A 26056-nucleotide genomic window follows, 5' to 3' on the forward strand; every position below is an offset into this window, starting at 1 on the left:
TTTTAAAAGTTGTTCACTTGCAGAAGCCAGTCTCGGAAGGAGTCTTGTGGAATGATAGTCGAGTCTGGAAGGGTGTTCTCGTATGACTATCATGTCCTCTCCGGGTTCAGTCTTCAAGAATATAGCTAGGTCTCCTTTGGAACGGAGTTCTAGTTGGCTAGTTGTCCCTCCTGGAATGGTAGTTCCAGATAGTCGACTCTAGCAGACTATATCCTATTCAGAAGCGTCATCAGAGAGTGTCTCTGGTCCGTGAGTCCAGAAGCTCGTATATGTTCCCGGAGGCTCTAACACTTTAGCTAACGTGGAAACTTCGCTCAAAGAGGAGTTGGTTAAGTTAGTTATTTCTAACTAATTTAACAACCTCGTTTTTTACAGCCAGCGACTTTAGGATCTTGATCCTAAGCCTATAAATAAAATCTTGTTTAGTTATTTTAGTGAGCGCAAAATTGAGAAGAGTTTTGAGAGAGAGAAAAGATTGAGAGGTGCAGAGAAAAAAGAGAGATTGGGTTTGGGTTTTGTAAGAAGAAATCTTCTGTAGATGAAGAAGATTCTTGGGTGTAAGTGTGAGAGTTAAAACATTTAGTGAGAACTTAATAAAGAATCTCGTCTTGACTGTATTGTACCTATTCTTGCTCAATCAATAAAGACGGATTTCGGTGGTGTTCTAAAAGTGGAGTAGAACCATAGATCACATCGACCTATCGAACTTGAACCAATATATATCTCGGTGTTGATTTTTTTTTTAATTTTTTTATTTTCGGCACCTTTTCTAGTTTCGTTTACTCTGTTTGTCCATGTTTTTCCCAGCAATTTCTATTTAATGTTTGTAAATCTTGTCATTGTTAATTTTTTTATTTAAAGTTTAGTTGTTTTAATTCTGCACTATTAATTGTAATTTTCTCAGAAGATTAATGACTTTTAATGCTTGTGTTTACTTAGTTTGGAAGACTTGAAAAAGATGCATTTGGTATCAAGAAATTCTTATTGTTATGAGTTCTGACAATTGTGTAAAAAAATTAATTGTAAACGAGTTACATAGTTTGGATATCTGGAAGATTGAAGATAAAGATAAAGATTAGTTTGAGGGGATTTGGATTTGTAAATAGGGAAGTAATAAGAGGGTTTTTTTTTTTTTTTTTTGTAAAAAGTTATTGATGAGGAATATAGGTGATTAATTTACCCCAAAAATAACACAATTTCACATAATATATATATATATATATCTCATATAAAGTGTACTCTTCTTTTATATAAGAGAAAGTCAAGTCTTTATCCATTTACTACTGTAGAGGTAAAAATTTGCTTAATATTTGTGATATTTTTTAGAAGTCCAATATGCAAGTCAGACGAGCCCATAAATAATGGATCCAACAATATTGGGCCCAATAAGACAGTCAGACGGACTCACTAGACCTTGAAATAGACTAACGAGTGAGCCTATGGGCCACAAGCCGAATCATCCCGCAACCGGGTCCGAGCCCCGCCAGTCAGCCAAACGGGTGAAATCAAGTAAATATGGAACCAGTCAGGAAGACGGTTACTACTCCCTAATAATTAGGGAAGTAACCAATTTGAACGAGTCCAACGGGTGACATGGACAGAGGGCAACGACACTGAGAACACACGATAAAAGGAACCATACGAGAGACACTGGAGAGAACACATTCGAGACTGACACTACTCACTGACTCAAGCAGACAGTCGTTTTTTCTAAGCTTTTCTCTTAAGCCTCACCATCGGAGTTACTCTTTTAGTCCGCCTGTCCGCTTGTCCACTCATCTGTCCGGCTACCATTTATATTACATTTATTTTCCGTTATTATAATTGTTTACTATAATCGTACTGACTTGAGCGTCGGAGTCCCTTTGGCTGACACCCCACCGGTGCTCCCAATTGAACTTTTGTCTCTCTCTTTGTTCTTGACAGGTTGCTGGTGCCCAAATCACGCTCAGTCCTCATGTCCTTCATTTGCTCCTTCATGTTCTTAATCTTATCCAAGGCGTACATAAGTCCTTGCATACCCTGTCATGCAATATAAAGTACCATAATAGTCAGACACAATAATATCGCGAGTTTGTCCACACATAAATTGTAACATGGGAATGCATGCATACCTGAAAGGAGCGAGAGATGGACAACTCCATGGAAGCTATTTCTCCGATGTTCTCAAAACGAGCTCGATCCTCTGGAAATAATAGCTTACTGGCCTCACCAAGGTGTAGGCCAAACTCAGAATGTGCAGCCGCTGAAGATGGAAAAGAAAGATCAACTGTATTACTCAACCAATCGGTCGACTCAACCGGAGACGGTCTCTTGTTATTCTTCTTTTGAGCCCTCGCAGAAGGACAAGAAGGAGCAGCAGTAGTAATAGCCTCCTTCTCAACACTAGGAGTCGTCCTAGTCTTCTGTTTGCGTGAGCGTAAACGTTCCATAGCACCGTCACCAGCCAGAGGAAGAGTGAAAGAAGATTGGGCCATGAATCGATCTGCAAAATCTCGTCCATCTGATGTCAATTCAGGTAGAAATAAAGGATCACATCCCAAAATTTCCAAACTTCTTTGGAGTATAGTAACTTGAGACTTAGCACGATTCTTAGGATGAGATATACCTTCAGGTTGACGGGGAACGTGATCCCACAAAGTGCTATCTCGAAGAGAAGAATCAGACAATAGAACATTCCAATAACGCTCCTCCTCCGCAATTCGAAGAACTTGATCAACTCTCCCTGGCGCCTGCCCACACACCCAACTAAATGGAAGGCCAATCCTACCTACAAATAAGACAAATCAACCAGTTAGGCATGCATCAATAAACCATAACAAATAAGGGCGTAATTCAACACCAAAACTATGACACTCACTAGCAGGAGACCACGAATGGGGAATCCCACGATCAACTGATAATCCTAGAGCATCAAAAGGAACAAAGAAAAAATCCTCCTTCCATCGCTTAGCTTCTTTAACACCAAGAATCAGATGGTCACTACCGTTTCTAACGGTAAGTTGGTACCTACCTTTATCATGTGGATGCTCTTTCAAGTAGTAGACGTGCAAGACTTCAGCAACCGTAAATGTAATGTTATGCCTTTCGGTCAACACTTCTATGGCCATAAGAACACGCCAAGCATTTGGCATTAGCTGACTGGGAGAGATACCATGATAGGAGCATAGTTCAGACATCAATCTAGGGAGAGGAAATCTGAAACCATACTTGAATGGAAGCTTGTACAAACATGTCCAACCCGGTATTTTCCAGTCAGCCCGTTCCCCGCTAGCCGGAGCGTACAAATTAATGTGTATGGGAATATTATAACGACGACGAATTTTCGGCAAGTCATTCAAGGTTATTACTGACCTAGGATTAACACCCGAAAGTATATCGCCCGACTCAGTATCACTCCTAGGGCGATCAGTATCTACTCCAACCCCAGACGCATAGCAATAGACATCTGTATCCTCACACTCGTCATCCAACACATAACCTACCACCCCAGTAGGAATATTCGAAGGATCATCAGACGAACTGGTCGTCTTATTAGACGAAGTGGCACAACTACCATGGTTGCTGATAGACATAGCAAAAAACCCACCTAGAACAAAGATACTGGACTAAGAGCGAGTTCACCAAAAACATAATCATATAGAAAGCAAAACACCGGCTAGACAGAACAAAAAGATATGTATATATACATATATCAAAGATCAAGGTGGCCAAAAATAACTAGACATAAAAACGGACGCCATAATAATGCTCACCAACCGGACATACGTGTTCTAACTAGACCACCAGTTATGGTCCTCTAATTAACTAAAGGAAGACAATATTCTAGCTAGCCAGACAGTCATTATTCAAATCACACTTACTGCTATGCAAAGACAAACAGTAAAAATGTAGATTTTTACTACCCGCAAAGATCAAACACAAACACAAACATACAACAAGTAAAATATATTTACTCATCTACATCACAAAAATAAATATGAACATGTACAAGAACATGAAAAACATAACAAGAACATTCAAGGGAGAAGGTTTAGAAAACTTACTCTTGAAAGCCTCCTCCTAAAATTCCAAGTCTCACTTCACCAAGAGCTCCAACAAATGTGAGCAAGAGTGAAAATGACTCTCTATATTTATAACCAAAGAGGAGCATTGGATGAGTGACAAGTGTCACCCATCTAAACGTCACTCCAATAAAGAGGAGATTCAATTGTATATACAACAAAATATTGGATAAATATTAATTACATAGTATGTGCGTTGAATTAGCCAAACGAATGCCACACCATATAGCCCATGTAAAAAGGGTATTGAAGTCTCTCATCATACGAACAACTAGCCATATATGTTGGCTGGGATAGACAGATAGCCACAGTAGATCTAATGTGGTCAAGACAGACAAACATCAAAAGACATACATACATGCATGTTGTCTTTATTTAGGCCAAATATATATAAGACATATATTTATTTATTTATTTATTTATTTAACTATTAGTTGAGATTGATGATGGTGTATGACAATTATGAGAGTGGTGTGCAGCTACTCTCCTGCGTGAACTGTGTGTCAGGCTACTTGTGCAACTACACTCCTACTTGATTTACACAAATATCATTACCCAATATTTTATTGTGTTACTTGTAAGTATACAACAGATAAAATAATGAAAAGTAACTATGTACAGTACAAGTTATCTCAACGTCAAACACAAAAAGAGGTGACAACTACATAAAACCATTTCCTCCATTCAGACAAGTTACCTATATATCCAAGCAATCAGATATTAGCTACGTAATATAAAGGTATGCCTGTCTAACATCTTGTCATGAGTCTATTTCTTTCCACTTTTATAGACATATGATATGTACGTCTACTTCCTCTTATTATTTAATTATATGTCTATCCCTTTTATGTGATGTGAGATACTGACCAAGACATATATATATATTCTCATGACATAAATATACATGTCATGTTTTGCAAACACACCAGCCCATTCCATACGCCAGCCATTCCATCCTAATATATATATGACATATTGCATTTGGCTCAGTAAAAAAAACTAAAACTATTACATGTCATATATGCATATGTCTATCTCCTCACAACACTTAATGTATGTCTGTCTACCTCCTTCTATTATTTATATACATGTCTATCTCCTCTCATTATCTACATACATGCCTATATATTATGTCTGTCTACCTCCTTCCATTATTTATATACATGTCTATCTCCTCCCATTATCTACATACACGCCTATATATTATGTCTGTCTACCTCCTTCTATTATTTATATACATGTCTATCTCCTCCCATTATCTACATACATGCCTATATATTATGTCTGTCTACCTCCTTCCATTATTTATATACATGTCTATCTCCTCCCATTATCTACGTACATGCCTATATATTATGTCTGTCTACCTCCTTCTATTATTTATATACATGTCTATCTCCTCTCATTATCTACATACATGCCTATATATTATGTCTGTCTACCTCCTTCCATTATTTATATACATGTCTATCTCCTCCCATTATCTACATACATGCCTATATATTATGTCTGTCTACCTCCTTCTATTATTTATATACATGTATATCTCCTCCCATTATCTACATACATGCCTATATATTATGTCTGTCTACCTCCTCTCATTCATATATTTATATATATATATCCATCTCCCTACAATATATATGCATATAAATGTCTATTTTCTTACACCTCATACACATGTACGTCTATCTACTCCCATCTCATATTTTGAGATAGACAGCCAAATATTTTTCATTTGACCCAACAAGACAACTTGGTCTATTTAAGAGTCTCTTTGAAGAACTAATTGATCACACAAAAATTATTGGCCAAGGTAGCCACATACACACATGCGACAAGGACTACCCAACCACCATGCTCGAACCGTTCAGCCTATTTTCTTGTCTCAAACAGCAAGACAAGCGTACAACGCTTACTTAGACAAAACTCTTGGCCAACACCTAATTTGGTATTAATAACTCTCCAGCTAAAATAAATTCTAGCTAGAGAGTGAGGGACAAACTGTAGAGGTAAAAATTTGCTTAATATTTGTGATATTTTTGAGAAGTCCAATATGCAAGTCAGACGAGCCCATAAATAATGGATCCAACAATATTGGGCCCAATAAGACAGTCAGACGGACTCACTAGACCTTGAAATAGACTAACGAGTGAGCCTATGGGCCACAAGCCGAATCATCCCGCAACCGGGTCCGAGCCCAGCCAGTCAGCCAAACGGGTGAAATCAAGTAAATATGGAACCAGTCAGGAAGACGGTTACTACTCCCTAATAATTAGGGAAGTAACCAATTTGAACGAGTCCAACGGGTGACGTGGACAGAGGGCAACGACACTGAGAACACACGATAAAAGGAACCATACGAGAGACACTGGACAGAACACATTCGAGACTGACACTACTCACTGACTCAAGCAGACAGTCGTTTTTTCTAAGCTTTTCTCTTAAGCCTCACCATTGGAGTTACTCTTTTAGTCCGTCTGTCCGCTTGTCCACTCATCCGTCCGGCTACCGTTTATATTACATTTATTTTCCGTTATTATAATTTTTTACTATAATCGTACTGACTTGAGCGTCGGAGTCCCTTTGGCTGACACCCCACCGGTGCTCCCAATTGAACTTTTGTCTCTCTCTTTGTTCTTGACAGGTTGCTGGTGCCCAAATTCCGTATTGTAGATTTCACCCTCTACAACTATAATTTTAATTTCTTTCCAGTAAACATATATATGCACGAACAATTAAAGTATTTTTTGGTAGTGTGCCAAATCTTGATACAAATATCTTACATAATAAAAAGTGATCTAAATTTGTCCAACCCATCTGATATAATGAGGTTTGTATCATTAATAAAAAACACCAACTTAAGTATCTATATTGTTCAATAACCCTAATCAATGAAAGTTGAATGAAAATTCGATGCTCTCTTCTGCGAGAAGAGCCTGCCTGAAGGAATGCCTAACACGCCTGTAATCACCATGGATGACTTGCTCTCAAGAACTCATAATCTTACAGTTCAAGATGAGGACGGATGGGAAGTGAATGAAGAAGGAAGGGAAGCGGTTGAAAAGCTCTGTGCGATTGGCCGTCTGATCTCAAATCGACCTATGAGTCGTTCTCTCCTGAGGATAATTCTCGGTCGTGTTTGGGGAATTTCAGAAAAGAATTGGGGAGTTGAGATTAAATTCACTACTAAGGAATCAATGTTCTTAGTATTCTCTTTTAAATTAACTTAAGATCTTAACAGAATCTTAACCAAGAATCCTTGGTTTCTCAACAATGGCACTTTAATCTTGGAGAGAATGAATCAATTGCCGACTGACTGGGAGAGTGAGTTAACCAGATTTCCGATTAGTGGGCGTATTCTTCATCTTCCTACTCGATCCATTACTCAAAAGAACATGGAGCGTCTGGCTAATCTGGCAGGGGATTTAATTGAGGTTCAAAAGGCAAACATTCCTAGAATTGTGGCTAAGGGATTCTTTACTTTCAAGGTCTGGTGTGATATCAATAAACCTCTCTGTCCGGGATTCCTTTTTCCTAATGATGGTCGAAAGATTTGGCTTCCCTTCAGGTATGATCGATTACCATTCATGTGCTTTAATTGTGGTCGATTGGGACATGAAGCTCGGGGCTGTTCTGAACCCATTCAAACGGTCGAAGATGATTCTGGAAATAGAGTGCCTAGTTTTGGGATTTGGCTCAAAGTTAATGATAAGTCTATCTATCCCTCTTCTTCAAAATTTAATATTATTGATTTAGATAACCCATTTGTTCTGTCTAAATCCAAGTCATGGAATACAGGTATTGGAACTGCTATGTCTGACTCTGATAATCTTTTCAGTCCGAAGGCTATTGGAAAAGAAGGGACGAGGCCATCTGAGTCGATGATTATAGAGAAATCTCTTGGTGACAACACGGCTAATCAACCTTCCAATCCTACTCTGGACATTCAACAAGAGAAAGGGAAAGGAAAGATTGATATTAATGGCAACTTGCAATGGGTTATGGAGGAGAGATCCAAGGGAGATTATGGCTCTAATGATAGAATTGATCAAAAGGCTAGACACCTGGGGCAGAATTCAAATTAAAGACACATCTCTTGGCATGAGGACATGTCTAAAAACCTTTCTAATGAGTCGCAAGCTGCTACTGTTATTCAAGAATCTAAAAATCCGAATCATGTGATGGAAAGTCTTATAACTCAAGATTTGAATTTGATTGATGTCCCTATTAATTATGCTACTGGTTTACATGTCCATACACATGAAGATAGCAAGAAAAAGAGAAGGAAGATTACTCCGAAAAGAAGCAAAAATACAAGTTTTCCAACTATGACTGCTAAGGGAACTAAGGATGTAACTGAAAAATGGTACGATCTCAGGGGGAATTTCTGCTGTGTTAGATTTAATCCTTGATTCAACAATGGAAGCGGCGCACCCAGATTTTCTGGGTCGCCGATCACAATGAAGGCCTTATTTTGGAATGTTCAAGGGCTGGGAAACCCTTGGACATTGAATTCCCTAAATTCCCATGTCAAAGATTATCATCCCGAGATGATTTTCTTGTCTGAAACTCGGTTGTCTAGTGCTGCTATGGAGTTTGTTCGCGTGAAGTTGGGGTTTGCTGGTTGCTTTACTGTGGATGCTAAAGGCAAAAGCGGTGGTTTAGCGCTCCTTTGGACTGATAAATTTAATGTTCGATTCAATCTTTTACGGTCTCACATATTGATGCTATAGTCGATAATGATATGGGGTTTATTTGGAGGTTTACTGGTTTTTACGGAAGCCCGAATCCGGGGGGAAGAGTAGAAAGCTGGAAACTAATGAAGCGACTTCAGCCTATGTTTAATGGTGCTTGGGTTTGCGGAGGAGATTTTAATGAAATTACTAAACACTCTGAAAAGAAGGGAGGCGGCCCTAAACCAGAATATTTGATGCATAATTTTCGAGCCACAATATCTAGTTGTTCGCTGCGTGAAGTAGAGACTGAAGGCGGAGATTTCACTTGGTGTAACAAAAGATCAAAGAACCTGATTTTCGAAAAACTCGATAGAGTTCTCTGTAATACAGATTGGTTGAGGAATAGGGACAAAGATACGAATCATAAGTGGGGTTATCGGTTCCATTTTGAGCAAGCTTGGGTCGAAAATGAGGAGTGCCAAAGGATTATCAAAGAGGTTTGGGACAGTAAAAATTCGAACAATCCTCTTCATTCCCTATCACATTGTATCACCAATTGTGGAAAGAAACTATCAGTCTGGAACATTCAACAAAAAAAAGAACATAATGCTCGTACAAAAGATCTAAAGGCAAAAATTGAGATGCTCTCCAAATCTGTTGGACAAGATAATTGGATTACTCTCAAAAGTCTTGAACATGATCTCAATTGTGTTGAAGAAAAGACGGAAATCTATTGGAAGCAACGAAGTCGGGCTATTTGGTTAAAGCATGGGGATCGAAACACCAAGTATTTTCATTTCAAAGCTTCGCATCGGCGGAAAAAAAACACTATTAATGGTCTGTTTAATGAGAAACTTCAATGGTGTACAAAGGAAGAGGATATTTTGGCTATAGCTATTCAATACTTTCAGCAACTTTTTTCTTCATCAACCAGTAGTCTTAATACGAAGAATATTATCTCCCGCTGTGTTCCGAATCGCATTAGCCTTGCTGAAAACAGAAGTTTAATGGAACCTTTCACAGCTGAAGAAGTCAAATCGGCGCTATTCCAAATTCATCCTCTTAAAGCTCCTGGTAAAGATGGTCTTCCAGGCCTTTTTTTCCAAAAGTATTAGGATCTAGTTGGCCAAGAAGTTACTGCAGCTTACCTGATGGTTCTTAATAACAATTCGGACTGTGGACTATTCAATGAGACTCTTTTATGCCTTATTCCAAAAGTTCAAAACCCCTCAAAGATGACTAAATTTCGACCCATTAGCCTTTGTTCTGTTATTTACAAAGTCATTTCGAAATGCTTAGCTAGCCGATTAAAGAAGAGTCTCAATTCTGCTATCTCTCAAAATCAGAGTGCCTTTTTAGAAGGTAGAATCATACATGATAATGCTATCCTTGGTTTTGAAAGCCCACATAGTATGAGAAAAGGGTGGTGTGGTAATGGTTCTAAAATGACGCTGAAACTCGATATGTCCAAGGCCTATGATAGGGTGGAGTGGGACTTCCTTGAAGCTATGATGTCTTGTTTGGGGTATGAAGACAATTGGATCACTAAGATCATGAATTGTGTGCGCTCTGTGTCTTACTCCATTCTTATCAATGGTTCGGCTAAAGGGAATATAGTACCTACAAGAGGCTTACGACAAGGAGATCCCCTCTCCCCTTTTCTCTTTCTCATTTGCTCGGAACGTCTTTCTTGTTTAATTAATGAAGCTGAAAGGGCAGGGAAAATACATGGTCTGAAATTTGGAGCAATGGATCAAAAGCTATCTCATCTTCTTTATGCAGATGACAGTTTGGTGTTCATGGAGGCAACTCTAGAGGAGGGACAATCATTAAAAGAGGTGTTAGATTGTTATGCTAGTTTATCCGGTCAATGTATAAATCTGGATAAATCGGACTTATGCGTGGGATGCAAAATTAAAGAAACCAAGGCGGAGGATTTGGCTGGCCATCTTGGGGTTACTCTGGTGAAACATCATACTAAATATCTGGGCATGCCAACTTTTGTTGGAAAGAACAAAAAACAGGTCTTTGGCAAAATAAGGGACCGGGTTGAAGCGAAACTTCAAGGTTGGAATAGATGGGTCTCTTTTCTCAAGCGGGGAGAGAAATTTTAATAAAAGCGGTCATTCAAGCTCTTCCTTGTTATGTGATGAGTTGTTTTAGATTTACCAAAGTCATAATTCAAGATATTGAGAGTATGGTTGCTCGGTTTTGGTGGGGCTCTTCATCCAAAAAACATAAGATTCATTGGGGGAATTGGGGAAAATTATGCAAGCTGAAGGAACAAGGTGGAATCGGTTTCCGTGATTTGGAAGACTTCAATCAAGCGCTCTTGGCCAAGCAAGGATGGAAACTAATCACAAAGCCTGATTGCCTTCTAGCCCGGGTGATGAAAGCTCTCTACTTCCCTAATGGAAACTTCTTTGAGGCCAAATTGGGGCACTATGGATCGGCCGTTTGGAAAAGTATACTTTGGGGAAGAGAGATCTTGATCAAAGGTTCTAGGTGGTGTATTGGAGATGGCCGAACCATCCGAATTAATGAAGATCCCTGGATTCCTAGAGGATACCCCTTTACTTTGCGATCTAAAGTTAGGATCCCGGAAGGAGTAACGATTAATACTCTGTTGAATGAAGATGGTAGCTGGAAATTAAATGAAGTAATAAGCTGGTTTCACTTTGATGATGTCCCTTGGATCATTGGAACTATGCCTAGTATGAAAACTTCGGATTCGGTAACTTGGACTCTTACTCCTAATGGTAATTATACAGTAGCTAGCGGCTATAAACTAAGATTCAGCAACCCTGACATTGTTGGATGTTCTGACATTTCAAAAATAAAAGCTTGGTGGTCGTTTATTTGGGGATCCCGTCTTACGCCGAAAATGAAGAACTTTATATGGCGAGTCTATTATCATTGGATTCCTGTCAAAGTGGAGCTCTGTAAGCGCGGAATGAATATAGATACTAGCTGTGATTGGTGTAAAACTCATGATGAAACTTTGTGTCATGCCCTTTGGCTCTGCCCAGAAGTTCAAAAGATATGGCAGCAGGTGGGTTTCTCTCATTATCTCTCCCCCTACCTAAATAAAGCTCCTGATGTTCTCCTTGAGTTGAATCATCATCTCTCAAAAGACAATATGCTTCAATTTATTGGTTTATCTTAGCTGATTTGGAAGAGGAGAAACCAATTTATTTTTCAACACAAGAAGCATGATGATAGTTATTGGTTACCTTGGGCTTTGGAGACATTGGATATCAACCTTTGGCACGATCTGCAGCAACAGAAAGTGCAGCAATCCCCAGCTAAATCCTCTTGGCAGCCTCCTCCTATTGGTAAATTCCTAATAAACTCAGATGCTTCTGTAATTCCTAATCTTTCGGGTTGTGGTATAAGTGCAATTATAAGGAATCACAATGGTGAGATGCTTGCTGTCGAAACCAGATTTATCCCTGGTTTTATCTCTGTAGTAATGGATGAGACAGTTGCCATTCGGATGGGATTGGACCTTGCTTTGAGCTGGTCTTGCTCAGATGTAGTGATCGGGGCTGATTGTCAAACGGTAGTCAATGCTATCAAGAATAAAGAAGCAATTAATACTGATTGGGGCAACATAATTCAGAGCATTATGAAGACCTGCTGCAATTTTCATTCCTCTAAATTTATTTTTTATCCTAGAACTTGTAATAAGGTAGCCAATTCTTTAGCTAATTGGGCTAGAGTAAACAAAGAGTCTAAGATGTGGACTGTTATTCCCCATGTGCTACTGCTAGTTATTTAGCAGATATGCCTAAGGGCTGTTTGTAATCTTCTTTTGTTATAAAAAAAAAAGTATTTTTTAGTGCCTCAAAATAAATAAATAAGTAAATCAAGAGAATTATACACGTGAAATGAAAAATTAATTAAGTTATTAATAAAACACTCTAAATTGTAAAGAAATCATCATTTCACTTATGGTATGTTTATTAAACTGTATTTATTAGAATCAGAATAATCAATAAAAAAATGAATCGGGTTAAAATATAAAATAATCAGAAACAATATTTTATTTTGTTGTTTATTAAACTGACCTAAAAGAAAATTAGAATTATTTTATTTTATTTACATAATTAGAAAAGGTAATCGGAATGACTTAATTTGACTAAATTGTCATTGTTAGAATATATAATTATTTTATATTTATATATTTTTGAAGGGTACATTTGTCTTTTTTATTTTTAATTAATAAAATATAATTAATATAAAATAAGTTAAAGAAAGTAAAAAGTATTTCTTATCAAAATAGGAGGTGAACAAATTTCGTAAACAAATTGATTCTTATTCTCCTTTAGCAAACATGCAATTAATTTATTATGTATATCATGTGATTAAGCATGTGATTTCGTGATGTGCTTACGGAAAGGGATTACAAGCTTGTCTTAGCTATTCCACTTACACAATCTTTCATGGAGGATAAATGGTACTGGTTTAAGGAGAATTCAGGACTGTTCACGGTCCGAAGTGCGTACCAGCTGATACAAGACAGCAAGCCGATGAATGGGCAGTCGGATAACTCTGGTTTCTGGCGGTCTCTTTGGCAGCTCAAAGTCCCTCCGAAGGTTAAAAATTTTCTCTGGCGTGCGTGCACGAACTGCCTTCCAACTTGCTTCCAATTATCTTTACGAAAAGTGCCGATTGAAGTCACGTGTCCAATCTGTCATGGCGAAACTGAGACAATATTGCACATCCTTGTTGATTGCCCGTTCTCTTACAATTGTTGGAGTACTGCTGCTATTCCTCGTGTAGCATCGACTGCAACAAGCTTTGCGGGCTGGTTTGATGATGGACTCAAACTTTGGACGAAAGAGGATCGAACTGGAGCTGCAATGTTGTGTTGGTCAATTTGGAATAATCGCAACAACTCGGTTTGGAACTCTAAACAATCTTCGGTAGAGGAAGTGGTTTCCATAGCATCTCTTAACTTTGTTTCTTGGAATAATGCTCAAAATCAGTCACATATATCTCCGTCTGGCCATGGTCAACAAGGGAGATACATTGAGCATTGGACTAGACCAATTGATCCTTACATCAAAGTTAATGTTGATGGTGCCATTTTTTCGAATGAAGAGTGCTTCGGGTTTGGCATGGTGGCTAGGACTGCTTCAGGAAGTGTAATCGAAGCTGTCCAAATTCGGAAAATTGGAAATTGGAGTCCTTTACTTGTGGAGGCTATGGGTTTGAAGGAGGCTCTTAGTTGGATCAAGCAAAAGGATTGGCATAGTGTCATTGTCGAATCTGATTGCCTTACGCTTATAAATGATGTTAAGAGTACTAAAACTTTAGTCTCTCCTTATGGGTTTGTTTTACAGGATTGTAGAGGGTTGTTAACCTCTTTAGTTGATGTTGATTGTAAGTTTGTTAAACGGTCTGCTAATAGTCTTGCGCATGCTTTGGCGCGGGCTTCTCTTTTTGAGGCTGATCGTATTCTTAGTGGGGATTCTTTACCCACTTGTTATGCTTCCATTGTCTTGGGAGACTTGAATTAATAAAGCTTTTATTTTTCAAAAAAAAAAAGCATGTGAAATAAAATAATGGATCACATGATTACATCTAATAAATTAAGTCAATATAGTAGTCTTTTTCTATATCAACAATTGAGAGAAAGTCCACTATCCAAAAGAAAAAAAAATGATATATTATGTTATAAATAAATTAATAATATGACATTAATATCCAATCATTATCAAACCAAACGTAAATTTCTTTAACTACAGAAACTGCAATCATTAATAACCTCTATTGAGAAATAGTAGATCTGTTATACAAGATAATGATATGTCTAATAAACTCTAGTCTTGTCTATATCACCTCAATTTAGAAAGTCAAGTCTTTATTTTTTTTAATTTCTTTCCACTAACATGCATGAACAAAGTCTACGGCACATGCCCAGCTCAAAAAATAAAAGTTTTATCAAGAGAATAATCCATGTGAAATGATGAAAAATAAATCAATAAGCTTTTGAATACATAGACTAATTAATTTGATCGACCAAGTCGAGAGATTAGACTATATATAAGAGTAATAACACTTTTCTTCCACCAAAAAACTCATCAAATTTTTTTCTAATATAAGAAAGCCAAACAATATAGGTCCGAAAATGGATTGGAGTTCCATAAGTGAAAATATATATGAGATAAACAACATCAAAATGAATGTTGCCTCAGTCGGGTCAGAGTCCGATCCGGCGATCGTGTTCCTCCATGGCTTTCCTGAGGTTTGGCAATCTTGGGCCAATCAGATACTTTATCTGAATCCCAAGGGTTACCGCTGTATAGCTCCGGATCTCCGGGGCTATCGAAAAACAGAAATTGAAGTTCCCGGAGATCCAGAGTCTTACAGCGTTGAGAACATCATCAAGGACATTCTTGCCCTTATGAAGATTCTGAATATTGATAAAATTTTCTTGGTTGGCCATGATTGGGGAGCTTTCATGGCTTGGAGCTTTTGCTTGTTACATCCTGACAAAGTCAGAGCTGTGGTTAACCTTAGTGTGCCTTACATTGCCATGAACCCTGATAAAAGTTTCTTGGATGGGTTTAGGGATTACTACGGGGACTTATACTACATGTGTAGGTTTCAGGTGAGATCGGTTTTATGTTTTTCATTTTGATTAGGTACTTAATATATAATTATATGTATTGATTTGTTATATATATGTATAGGAAATAGGAGAGATGGAAAAGGAGTTTGCTTCAATGGAAACTGAACAAGTACTAAAGATTCTTTATTCATCTTTTGGATTAAATCCTTTAATGATACCTGAAGAAAAAAATGGAGGATTCAAGAGTTTACCAATTCCCAAAATATTACCATCTTGGCTAACAAAAGAAGTCCTCGACTGCTATACCCAACTGTTCAACCACACTGGCTTTACAGGAGGATTGAGCTATTATAGAGCTATGGACATGTACAAATTAATATATACATATATAATTTCCTATTTAAAATTAATAAGAATTAAGTATAATTAATCAAAATATATTCACTGTGCAGATCATGGAAGTACCTGTTAACTTCGAAAGATGACAAAGTCATAGTTCCAGCAAAGTTCATAGCAGGGGAGCAATGTTAGAGACTCTGTATGAGTCAATTGTACATACTGTTATTTCTGTTATTTTGTACAGTCATAGTCAGTTAGAGTTAGTTATTTACTGTAGCTTCCGTTGCTTAGTTGGTTAGACTTTGTAACTAACTTATCACTGTATATATACTGAGCTTGTTGCTCTGTTCAATAACAGAATAATCATTCAGCTCTTTCTTGTTGTTTTCTCTCTCTTTTGCTTCTCTCACATGGTATCAGAGCTCTGCTCAATTTTTTTTTTCGATCATCTAGTTTCTCTGTTCATCGATCATGTCAGATTCATCTGCAGCTACTCCGGCCATGTCTCAGTGCACGGCAGCTTCCTTCAATCCTGTCATCTTCTCCCACAAATTGTCTGTTAAACTAGACAGTGACAACTTTCTTCTATGGCGCCCTCAGATTCTTTCCGCCATTAAAGGTCATCAGCTCCTCAATTTCATTTCAGCTTCATTCAAACCTCCGTCTAAACATCTTTCAGATCAAGATCGCGAGGCTGGCATCATCAATCCTCAATACACTCAATGGGAAATTCAAGATCAACTTCTCTATTCCTGGTTACTCTCGTCGATGTCCGAAGGCATCCTCACTCGAGTTGTTGGCTGTGAAACTTCAGCATCTGTTTGGTCCACTCTCGAAACCTATTTTGTCACTCAAACGTCTGCAAAAATCGATCAATTTGTCACTCAGCTGCAAAACATCAAGAAAGGCTCTCTTTCTATCAATGATTATCTTCTTCGCATTAAAAGGATTGTTGATCGCCTCAGTTCTGTTGGTCATGCTGTTTCTGTCAAAGAACACGTTGCTGCCATCTTCAAAGGACTCCCCTCTGAATATGACACCTTTGTCATCTCTGTACACTCTCGAAATGTCCCATACACGGTTGCTGAGATTGAATCTCTTCTTCTCTCTCAAGAACACAGAATGGATAGTCACTCCAAGGATCCTGATTCAATCAACATTGCCACAAATCGTTCCAATCGTGGAAGAAGTTCTGGATACTCTACTTTTCCAAATACCAGACCTCCCTCTCCCAATTTCTCAGGCAGAGGCACCTGGAATCCTTATGCTGTCAATCCCCGTGGCAATTTCTCCCCAAATTACTCTGCACCTCCACCTGGTTTCAGTCGAGGCAATACACCACAACAAGGATCTACTCCCAATCCTAATGCAGCTAACAGACCTGTTTGTCAGCTTTGTTCCAAGGTTGGCCATATTGCTTCTCGATGCTATCAGCGTTTCAACTTTGAGTTTCCTGGTGTTGGTGCTGCCAACACAGATCGACAATCTGCTAATATTGCCACATCTGAATCTGTAATTGACCCTGCGTGGTATCCAGACTCGGGAGCAACATCACATTGCACTGCAGATGCTAACAACTTCACTCAAAAGGATCCTTATTTTGGCTCTGAACAAGTCCACATGGGAGATGGTGCTGGCATCTCCATTCAAAATGTTGGTAAGACCATTTTCACTACTCCTTACTCCTCTAAACCTCTCTATCTCAATAGAATTCTTCACGTCCCTAAGATAACCAAGAATCTCATGTCTGTCTCAAAATTTGCTAGTGATAATAATGCCTATTTTGAGTTCTTTCCTAACCAATGCTTTGTCAAAGATCAGGCTTCCAAGGAAGTCCTTCTGCAGGGACATCTTAATCAAGGACTTTATGTCATAAAGCCTTCTCAAATGCATCTCACTCATCAATCTCATTCTGCCTCAACTTCCAGTCCCTCTCATGCATTATGTTCCACTCATAACACCACTGTACAACCAAATGCCTCTGTCATTTCCAATTTTTCTCTCTGGCATAGCAGATTGGGTCACCCATCTGCTAAAGTTGTAAAAAGAATAATGCAATATTGTAACATTTCAGATTCTAATAAAACTGTTCATGATTTCTGTGAAGCTTGTTGCAAAGGAAAAATTCATAAATTTCCTTTCCCACATTCTGACACTGTTTACACTCACCCACTGCAACTCATTCACACTGATATCTGGGGTCCTTCCCCTCATCTTTCCTCTCAAGGATACAGATATTACATACACTTTATAGATGCATTCTCTAGATACACATGGGTTTTCTTACTCAAAGCTAAGTCTGAGGCTCTATCAACCTTTATTCAGTTTAAAACTCAAGCTGAAAATGAGTTTAATTGCACAATCAAATCAGTGCAATCGGACTGGGGTGGTGAATACCAGTCACTAGAGCCTTATCTCATTAAAAATGGGATTTCCCATCGTGTGTCATGTCCTACCACTCACGAACAGAATGGTGTTGCTGAACGCAAACACAGACACTTAATTGAAACAGCTCTTACATTCCTTGCCCATGCTTCTATGCCTCTTTCATATTGGGATGAGGCTGTAAGAGCTGCAGCCTTTGTCATTAATAGACTACCCACTGTTATCCTTCAAAATCAATGTCCTCTTCAGGTTCTGTACAATAAAACACCTGATTACTCTTCTTTAAGAGTATTTGGTTGTGCATGTTTCCCTAATATCAGACCTTACAACAGAAACAAACTTCAATTCAGGTCTGTCAAGTGCACTTTCCTAGGATACAGTCTAAAACATAAAGGTTACAAGTGTCTAGCTCCTACTGGCAGAATCTACATCTCTCGAGATGTACTTTTCAATGAAATCTCTTTTCCATTCACTCAGTTACACTCATCACCAACCACTTCCAGTCCACCAAAAATCACTGTTTTTGCCTCCATTCCTACTGTTGTCACCCATTCCTCCCTCCCACCTGTCACTAACCACTCCAACACCACCAACTCCACTTCCACTTCACCATCTGCTCATGAAACACCAGACAACCATTCCACTCCTTCTCTCTCTGTTTCCACCACTCCCAACACCAACATCCTTCACTCAACATCCCAACCCAATCCCACTGTCCCTGCTACAAATCCCAACCAAGCACCCACTCTCAACACTCATGCCATGACTACTAGAGCCAAAGCAGGAATCAGAAAACCAAAAGTGCTTCTGGCTACCACTATACCACACTCCATTACAAAAGCTTTACAAGACAAAAAGTGGAATCAAGCCATTAACACTGAAATGACAGCTCTGGTTCGAAATAGAACATGGACACTTGTCCGATTACCTTATGGGAGAAAAGCAATTGGGTGTAAATGGATCCTTCGAATAAAAGAGAACCCTGATGGATCAGTGGACAAATTTAAGGCTCGGTTAGTGGCCAAAGGGTTTCTCCAAGAATATGGTTTCGATTATACAGAGACATTCAGTCCTGTTATCAAACCAACTACCATTCGAATCATCCTTACTATTGCCTTGTCAAAGCATTGGACAATCAAACAACTTGATGTCAACAATGCTTTCCTAAATGGTGATTTACATGATGAGGTTTATATGTTACAGCCCCCTGGCTTTGTGGACTCTAAAAATCCTCATCTTGTTTGCAAATTACACAAGGCACTGTATGGATTAAAGCAAGCCCCCCGTGCTTGGTTCGATAAACTGAGATCTGCTCTGCTATCTTTTGGTTTTGTTTGTTCAAAAGCTGACAACTCTCTCTTCATATGTCAATCTCATCAACATACTCTATTTGTTTTAGTTTATGTTGATGACATTTTGGTGACAGGGAGTTCTAATGAGGCCATCCAAAATCTGATCTCTCAGCTGCACTCTTCTTTTGCTCTCAAAGACCTTGGTGACTTAACATATTTCCTTGGAATTCATGTTCATCACACTTCATCAGGTCTTCATCTATGTCAAAAGAAGTATATTCAGGATCTTCTCACCAAAGTCAACATGCAGGATGCCAATCCTCTTCCAGCACCTATGCCAGGAGGTGAAAAATTGTCAGCCTTTGGTAGTGATCCCATTTCAGATCCTTTTTTATACAGAAGTACTGTAGGAGCACTTCAGTATGCAACAATTACAAGGCCTGAAATATCATATGCAGTGAATCGGGTATCTCAGTTTATGCAAACTCCTTTGGAGTCTCATTGGAAGATAGTAAAAAAGATATTGAGATATCTCAAAGGCTCTTTGGACCATGGTCTACACCTTCAACCTTCTTCCTCTCTGTCTATCACAGGTTTCTGTGATGCAGACTGGGCTTCTGACCCAGATGATCGACGATCGACTTCTGGTTTTTGTGTTTACCTTGGTTCAAATCTCATCTCCTGGTCCTCAAAGAAGCAGAGAACAGTCTCACGCTCCAGTACAGAAGCTGAATACAGAAGCTTGGCCAACACCACTGCAGAAATCATCTGGATTCAATCCTTATTAACTGAAATTGGTTTCAAGCTTCCACATCCTCCCACCATCTGGTGTGATAACCAGAGTACAGTTCTCATGTCAGCCAACCCTGTACTTCACTCCAGAACCAAGCATATAGAGCTAGATCTCTACTTTGTTCGAGAACGAATTCTATCGAAGCAGCTCATTGTCAAGCATACCCCTGCTCATGATCAAATTGCTGACATCTTGACAAAGGCTCTTTCCAGCACACGATTTCTCCTTCTTAGAGACAAACTCAGCTTAGTCTCATTGGCCCAGCTGAGTTTGAGGGGGGGTGTTAGAGACTCTGTATGAGTCAATTGTACATACTGTTATTTCTGTTATTTTGTACAGTCATAGTCAGTTAGAGTTAGTTATTTACTGTAGCTTCCGTTGCTTAGTTGGTTAGACTTTGTAACTAACTTATCACTGTATATATACTGAGCTTGTTGCTCTGTTCAATAACAGAATAATCATTCAGCTCTTTCTTGTTGTTTTCTCTCTCTTTTGCTTCTCTCACAAGCAAGACCATCGCCTCCATTTCGAAGGCATGAAGGATTATATATTTATCAATGGTGGCTTCAAAAAAGATGTGCCCTCACTTGAAGAAGTGGTAATAATTCAAGATGTGCCTCACTTTGCCAACCAAGCAAAACCAGATGAGATTAGTGGACAGATTCATGAATTTTTCAAGAAGTACATCTGATCGAGCTAGGATGATTTATTTACCTTATTCATAATGTACTAATGTTTTTTTTTTTTTTTTTTTTATGAATAAGAATCATTTGTTGGATTAAAATCCTCAATATGGGCTCATATGTATATTAGTGTATTGCTATTTGAAGTTTGGCCCAAAATAAAGTGATCATTTTAGTAATTATGGGTCATTGGGTATTAAAGTGTCATGGGCTAAATGTGTAGATACCCTAAGCGATATTTCTAATTTATTGAGGGGCTAAATTAGAAATACTTAAAATTAATAACCTAGCTATGAGGTTATAAATTGGTAGTGGTCCCCAAGAAACAAGTGCCAATTTCTATTCTCATCTTCCCCATCAAGAGAGAAAATTAGAAAACCTAAGTCTTGTTTTCTTGGAAGATCATTGCCCAAAATCACCACAAAGATGATCTCTACAAGATGGATTAAGATCATCACTATCTATGAATTAAGGTACGCTTCCGCCATTTGAATTCTTCTCTTTGAATCAACAAAATTCAATTCTATAGATAAACATATTACATATAATTATAAGTGTATAACTATAGATCTAAAGAATACCTTTGTTGATTCATATTTTATGAGTGATATAGAAACTAACATCATTATATTGCTCAACCTCCAATTACATACACCAATTTCATACATCAACTACACCTCAAACATTTACATAACCCCTAAATTTCCTACCTATTGTGTACATCTTCCCATGAACCATTCTCTATCTATAGCTTTAGCCTTTTTGGGCATTACATGACATATTCTATATTCCAAATCTATTTTGATTTTCTGTACAGTATTCCGAATACACCATACCTTTTGATTCCAAAGAGCATCATTTCGGACCCTCCATATATGGTAAGCCGTGGCAGCAAGAGCAGCATGAAAAATACTCTTCCGAGTTGTAGATAACTTCGATTTATCTGTCCATTTAGCTAGCTGCAGCAAACTGTTTGTCGATGTTTTCCATTCCAGCCAATCTTTAACGCCTTGTACACACATGTTGCTGTAATGACAAGTAAAGAAGAGGTGTTCCAATGTTTCGGATCCATTACTACACAATAAACAAGTCTCATCTACCAAGGGATTGAACTTTTGTATTTGCTCTTTTGTTCTGAGTTTTTGCAACATTATCAACCATAAAATAACCCTGTGTTTCGGTATAGTCTGCCTATTCCAAACTATCTTACTCCAGTTTACATCCACAGGTTTGTTAAACAATAGATCAATACCAGTTTTGATATCATACCTCAAAGCCGCAAAGGTTTGTTGATCAATCTTGGTTGTGAGGGTGTTCTTGACTGCTACAATTCTCTTCCAGTACCAGCTGCAATCGGTTGGTGGCGGGTACTCCCACCAATTCTTCCCCATCAAATATACTTCATTGATCCATTTGACAAATAAATTGTCTTTTTTGGTGGCAATTGCCCAGACATATTTCCCCATTGCTGCAGTATTCCAATCATGAATGTTTCGAAATCCTAGTCCCCCAGCTTTCTTTGGTGCACATATCTGTTGCCATGCTACTAATCCAGGACCTGAGTTGGTTGTCATGCCTTTCCAAAGAAACGCTCTACACATGCTCTCTACATCCTTTAGCAATTTCTTGGACAATATTGTGATTTGAGCCCAATATGAGTGAATAATAATTAACACCGAGTTGATGAGTGTTATTCTCCCCATATAGGACAAGTTCCTCGAACTCCAAACTTTAATGCGTGCCACCATCTTCTCAAGGATACTATTACAGTCAGCTGCAGATATTTTCTTGGAGCAAATTGGAATACCAAGGTACCTAAATGGAAGATTGGCCCTTGAATACCCTGATACTTCTAGCACTCTTCTAATGTTTTATTTATTATGTTTTTTACCTTGTTCTCTTCTATTGTTGTTTTTTATTGTATTGTAGTGGCTCAATTGTTCTTGTTGTATGCATATTTTCTTTTGGTGTTTTTTGTTTTAATAACTTCAACCTTCGTAAATAAACAAATATATATATATATATTAGAAGAAAATTACGTGCAAAGCACGTACGTATACTTAGTTTTATGTTAGGTGCTCTATAATTTAATTGAGAAAGATTCAATAAATAATTATATAATTTAAAATGGTTTAAAAACTAATTTTAATTAGTGTGTGGAGTTATTTGAAAATCAATAGTGAAAAGTCAAATTTAAAATTTGCAGAAAGAGAAGAGCAGAATAGAGATTAGCTTGAAATATATTTAAAAAATAATAATGCTACACACTTACTATGGACACTTAACTCGAGCCGGTAATAATAAAATTATAAAGAATAGGGGTAGCAAGCATATAACTGGACATATGAAAAAAAGAATATAAAAAACAAGAAATATGATAGCTTCCAAATAATATTATAACAAAGCAATGCTCTTCAAATTTTTCTCAATATCATCTATAACATCATAACCTTATATTTAGATTTGGGCCAACTTTCTTCTCAGTTGGGCTTCCAGCTTTCTTCACAATGCAAGTTGCCACTTCTGACTTTATTTTTTTTGAAACTTGAACTGCAGCCATCGTAATCTCATTCTTCTCTCGAAGCCTCTCATCAATCTCATAGCACTCCATGATAGATTCAACAAAATATATGTGTTTATGTATATTTGTTTTGAGCAAATCAGTAAACATATATTTTCAACAAATTAACCCGATAAACTCAAGATCCATATATATATATAGCTAAGTAATCAAATACAATTGTAAAATCTAAACTTAAAACAAAATCAAATGGACAATTCATGCTCAACTAAAGCTATATATACTGTTAGGATTACATCAATCCAAATATTCTTACTTGCTATAACCGAATTATAAAAATTAAAAAGTATAATTTGAGATATATAGACTAAAATTATTCAAATAAACAAATAACTTAGTTACACATAGAATTATAAATGATACTTTTTTTAGAGTGTGTTTGAAACTTATGTGAAATTTTTTGGATCTCTTCACTACTACTTTTTATCTCTATTTTTTTTTGTATAAATATATATGTATATAGAAAATTTATATTAAAAAATTGAAAAATATACGTACATATATTTTATTGTTGTTAATTAAATTCAAAATAGTATAGTAATAGAGAAAATTTAGAAATTAGATTTTTATTATGAATTTTTATTTATTTAAAATAATTAACTTTAATAAAAAAAAATAGAAAAAATGAGAGATATACGTAAGTATATATATTTTGTTGGTTTTAATTAAATTCAAAATAGGATAGTAAATTTATGGTTTAAATAATATCACATGAGAACAACATATAATATTGTATATATATAAATAATATCAGTTCAAATATCAAATATCAGTTTAAATGGGATTTGTTTTATTTTTATTTTATTATTTTATTATATAAATAATATTTTGTTATTTTATTAAATATAAATAAAAAGTCACATCCATGAATTTCTCATAAACCAAGAATTCAGTTATATAGGCACACTTTATATAGAATATATATAAAAAAGAGAAATGTGAAGGTTGTTCTAGAAGGAGGTTAACCCTGACCCTATATCATTTGCTTAATGCTTATCTATACTTAAGGCTCCAGAAAGATTTTGGTTTGCACTATGCACTAAACAGATCTCAACTATTAAAACCAAGAACTTATGCTGAAGCTGTGAAGAGTGATGATAAGCTTGAATTGGAGGCTGCTATGAAAGAAGAAATTTAGTTCCATACAGAAATAACACTTGGATTCTTGTGAAGAAACCTGCTAAGAAGAAGATAGTAGGGTGCAAATGGGTTATTAAGCCCAAAGGAGAGCATACTTGGAGTGGAAAAAGCAATGTTCAAGACCAGATTAGTAGTCAAAGACTACACGCAAAGTGAGGGAATAGATTACACATAAATATTCTATACGTGGTGAAGCATATATATACCTTAATTAATTGGAGTTTTATAGGCTTTATGAACAATAGAAGATGTGGACTCTAACACCCTAATAATTAGATACGCTACAGTGATTTTTAATTACCGTCCACACTTTTGCTAATTAAAGAGTTTTTTCAAAAATCGTGCTTAATTTAAACTTTTTGATTAAATTTAAACTTTTATAACTAAAAATATATAATTATACAAAAAGGTTGGGATCTCACTTTTTAAACTTGTTTACATGTTCAAAATAAACTTTACAATTTTATAACTGAATTCTCTAGGTCAAACCACCTTGACATGTACAATCATCCTCAAGCTCTGGACTCATTGATGTTCAGCCTTAGCCTTTCCTTTACCTACACATGCAAGCAATAACTATGAGTTGACAGACTCGGTAAGAAAAGCATATAACATACAATATATTACCGACTTGTATTTAGGTGCCCATACACCTATCTACAAGGCCTAACAAATAATTAAGAACGTTCTTTACTAAGGTACGACCATTGTACCACATGCACTACGTACCGCTACTGTACGAGTGTTGGCACTACAACAGTTTTCCTTAATACCGGCGGAGGCATCCGCCGGTATTAATAGGCCAGACCGCCGGTAATAATTAATACTGGCGGAATCCGCCGGTAATTATCCGCTGGGAATAATTGGTCGCTATTAATGGTTATTAGCGACGAAAATGGTATTCTGCCGGTAATAATATTAATACCGACGGATTAATAGCGGTGGGGTCCGCCGGTATTAATGTATGCACTTTTACACGCAGATGCATTAATACCGGCGGACCCCGATCATTGTTCCGCCGGTATTAATATTTTTAAATATTAAAAAAAATAATTTTCTAATTATTTAATATAATTAAATTAATTATAATAATTATTTTTATATATAATAATTATTTCATAAATATATTATTAATTAGAAATAAAACATTAAAATTAAGAAATTAAACATTAAAATTAATTTGTCCATTACAATATAAAGTATATTATCTTAAATAAAAGTAGAAAATTGTCTATAAATAAACTTTAAAACATAAAAATTGACATAATTAAAAAAACCTAACTATCATTTCAAATCAGTATACTCTAAAAATTCATCTGCATTCGAGCTAAGTCTTGAACCATCAAGATTATCACGGGATTGAGCAGGCGTGGGTAGGGTAATAAGATTGTCCAGTCTGCGGTGTAGGTAAGATCTCCACATATTGTCGAGCCTGCGGGCGAACCGAAATTGGTTGTTGCTGTTGTTGCTGACTCTGCGCACTGAAAAACTGACCATACATAGGCTGTTGTGGAGATCCT

General features: G+C 37.1%; 3 protein-coding genes across 3 annotated transcripts; 2 read left to right on the forward strand and 1 right to left on the reverse strand.

The window, feature by feature from the left end:
• Window positions 1–9894: 9894 nt before the first annotated feature.
• LOC115694940 (uncharacterized) lies at window positions 9895–12524 on the forward strand. Its single transcript, XM_030622043.2, has 3 exons — window positions 9895–10810; window positions 10930–11795; window positions 11910–12524. The coding sequence occupies exons 1-3, from the start codon at window positions 9895–9897 to the stop codon at window positions 12522–12524; spliced, it is 2397 nt and encodes a 798-aa protein (XP_030477903.2).
• A 2229-nt stretch (window positions 12525–14753) lies between these two features.
• LOC115724860 (uncharacterized) lies at window positions 14754–21164 on the forward strand. The gene is made up of 4 exons (XM_061117024.1): window positions 14754–15362; window positions 15445–15689; window positions 15776–15849; window positions 20645–21164. The coding sequence occupies exons 1-4, from the start codon at window positions 14880–14882 to the stop codon at window positions 20821–20823; spliced, it is 981 nt and encodes a 326-aa protein (XP_060973007.1). The 5' UTR covers window positions 14754–14879; the 3' UTR covers window positions 20824–21164.
• A 361-nt stretch (window positions 21165–21525) lies between these two features.
• On the reverse strand, window positions 21526–23426 carry LOC133039141 (uncharacterized). Its single transcript, XM_061117970.1, has 2 exons — window positions 23266–23426; window positions 21526–22630 (listed from the first exon to the last, which is right to left on the reverse strand). Exons 1-2 carry the CDS (start codon window positions 23424–23426, stop codon window positions 21526–21528), a joined length of 1266 nt encoding a protein of 421 aa, XP_060973953.1.
• Window positions 23427–26056: the final 2630 nt, after the last annotated feature.

The sequence above is a fragment of the Cannabis sativa genome, chromosome 6 (genome assembly GCF_029168945.1).
Source record: "Cannabis sativa cultivar Pink pepper isolate KNU-18-1 chromosome 6, ASM2916894v1, whole genome shotgun sequence".
NCBI lineage: Eukaryota > Viridiplantae > Streptophyta > Magnoliopsida > Rosales > Cannabaceae > Cannabis > Cannabis sativa.

Coding starts and splice junctions, on each gene's coding strand:
- LOC115694940 (XM_030622043.2), top strand. CDS start 9,895: ATGGTTCTTAATAACAATTCGGACTGTGGACTATTCAATGAGACTCTT. Junction 10,811..10,929: donor GGTTGAAGCGAAACTTCAAG/GTTGGAATAGAT, acceptor TCATAATTCAAG/ATATTGAGAGTATGGTTGCT. Junction 11,796..11,909: donor TTCAAAAGATATGGCAGCAG/GTGGGTTTCTCT, acceptor GGTTTATCTTAG/CTGATTTGGAAGAGGAGAAA.
- LOC115724860 (XM_061117024.1), top strand. CDS start 14,880: ATGGATTGGAGTTCCATAAGTGAAAATATATATGAGATAAACAACATC. Junction 15,690..15,775: donor TATTATAGAGCTATGGACAT/GTACAAATTAAT, acceptor TTCACTGTGCAG/ATCATGGAAGTACCTGTTAA. Junction 15,850..20,644: donor GTTCATAGCAGGGGAGCAAT/GTTAGAGACTCT, acceptor CTCACAAGCAAG/ACCATCGCCTCCATTTCGAA.
- LOC133039141 (XM_061117970.1), bottom strand. CDS start 23,426: ATGGAGTGCTATGAGATTGATGAGAGGCTTCGAGAGAAGAATGAGATT. Junction 22,631..23,265: donor GGCCCAAATCTAAATATAAG/GTTATGATGTTA, acceptor TCTTCCATTTAG/GTACCTTGGTATTCCAATTT.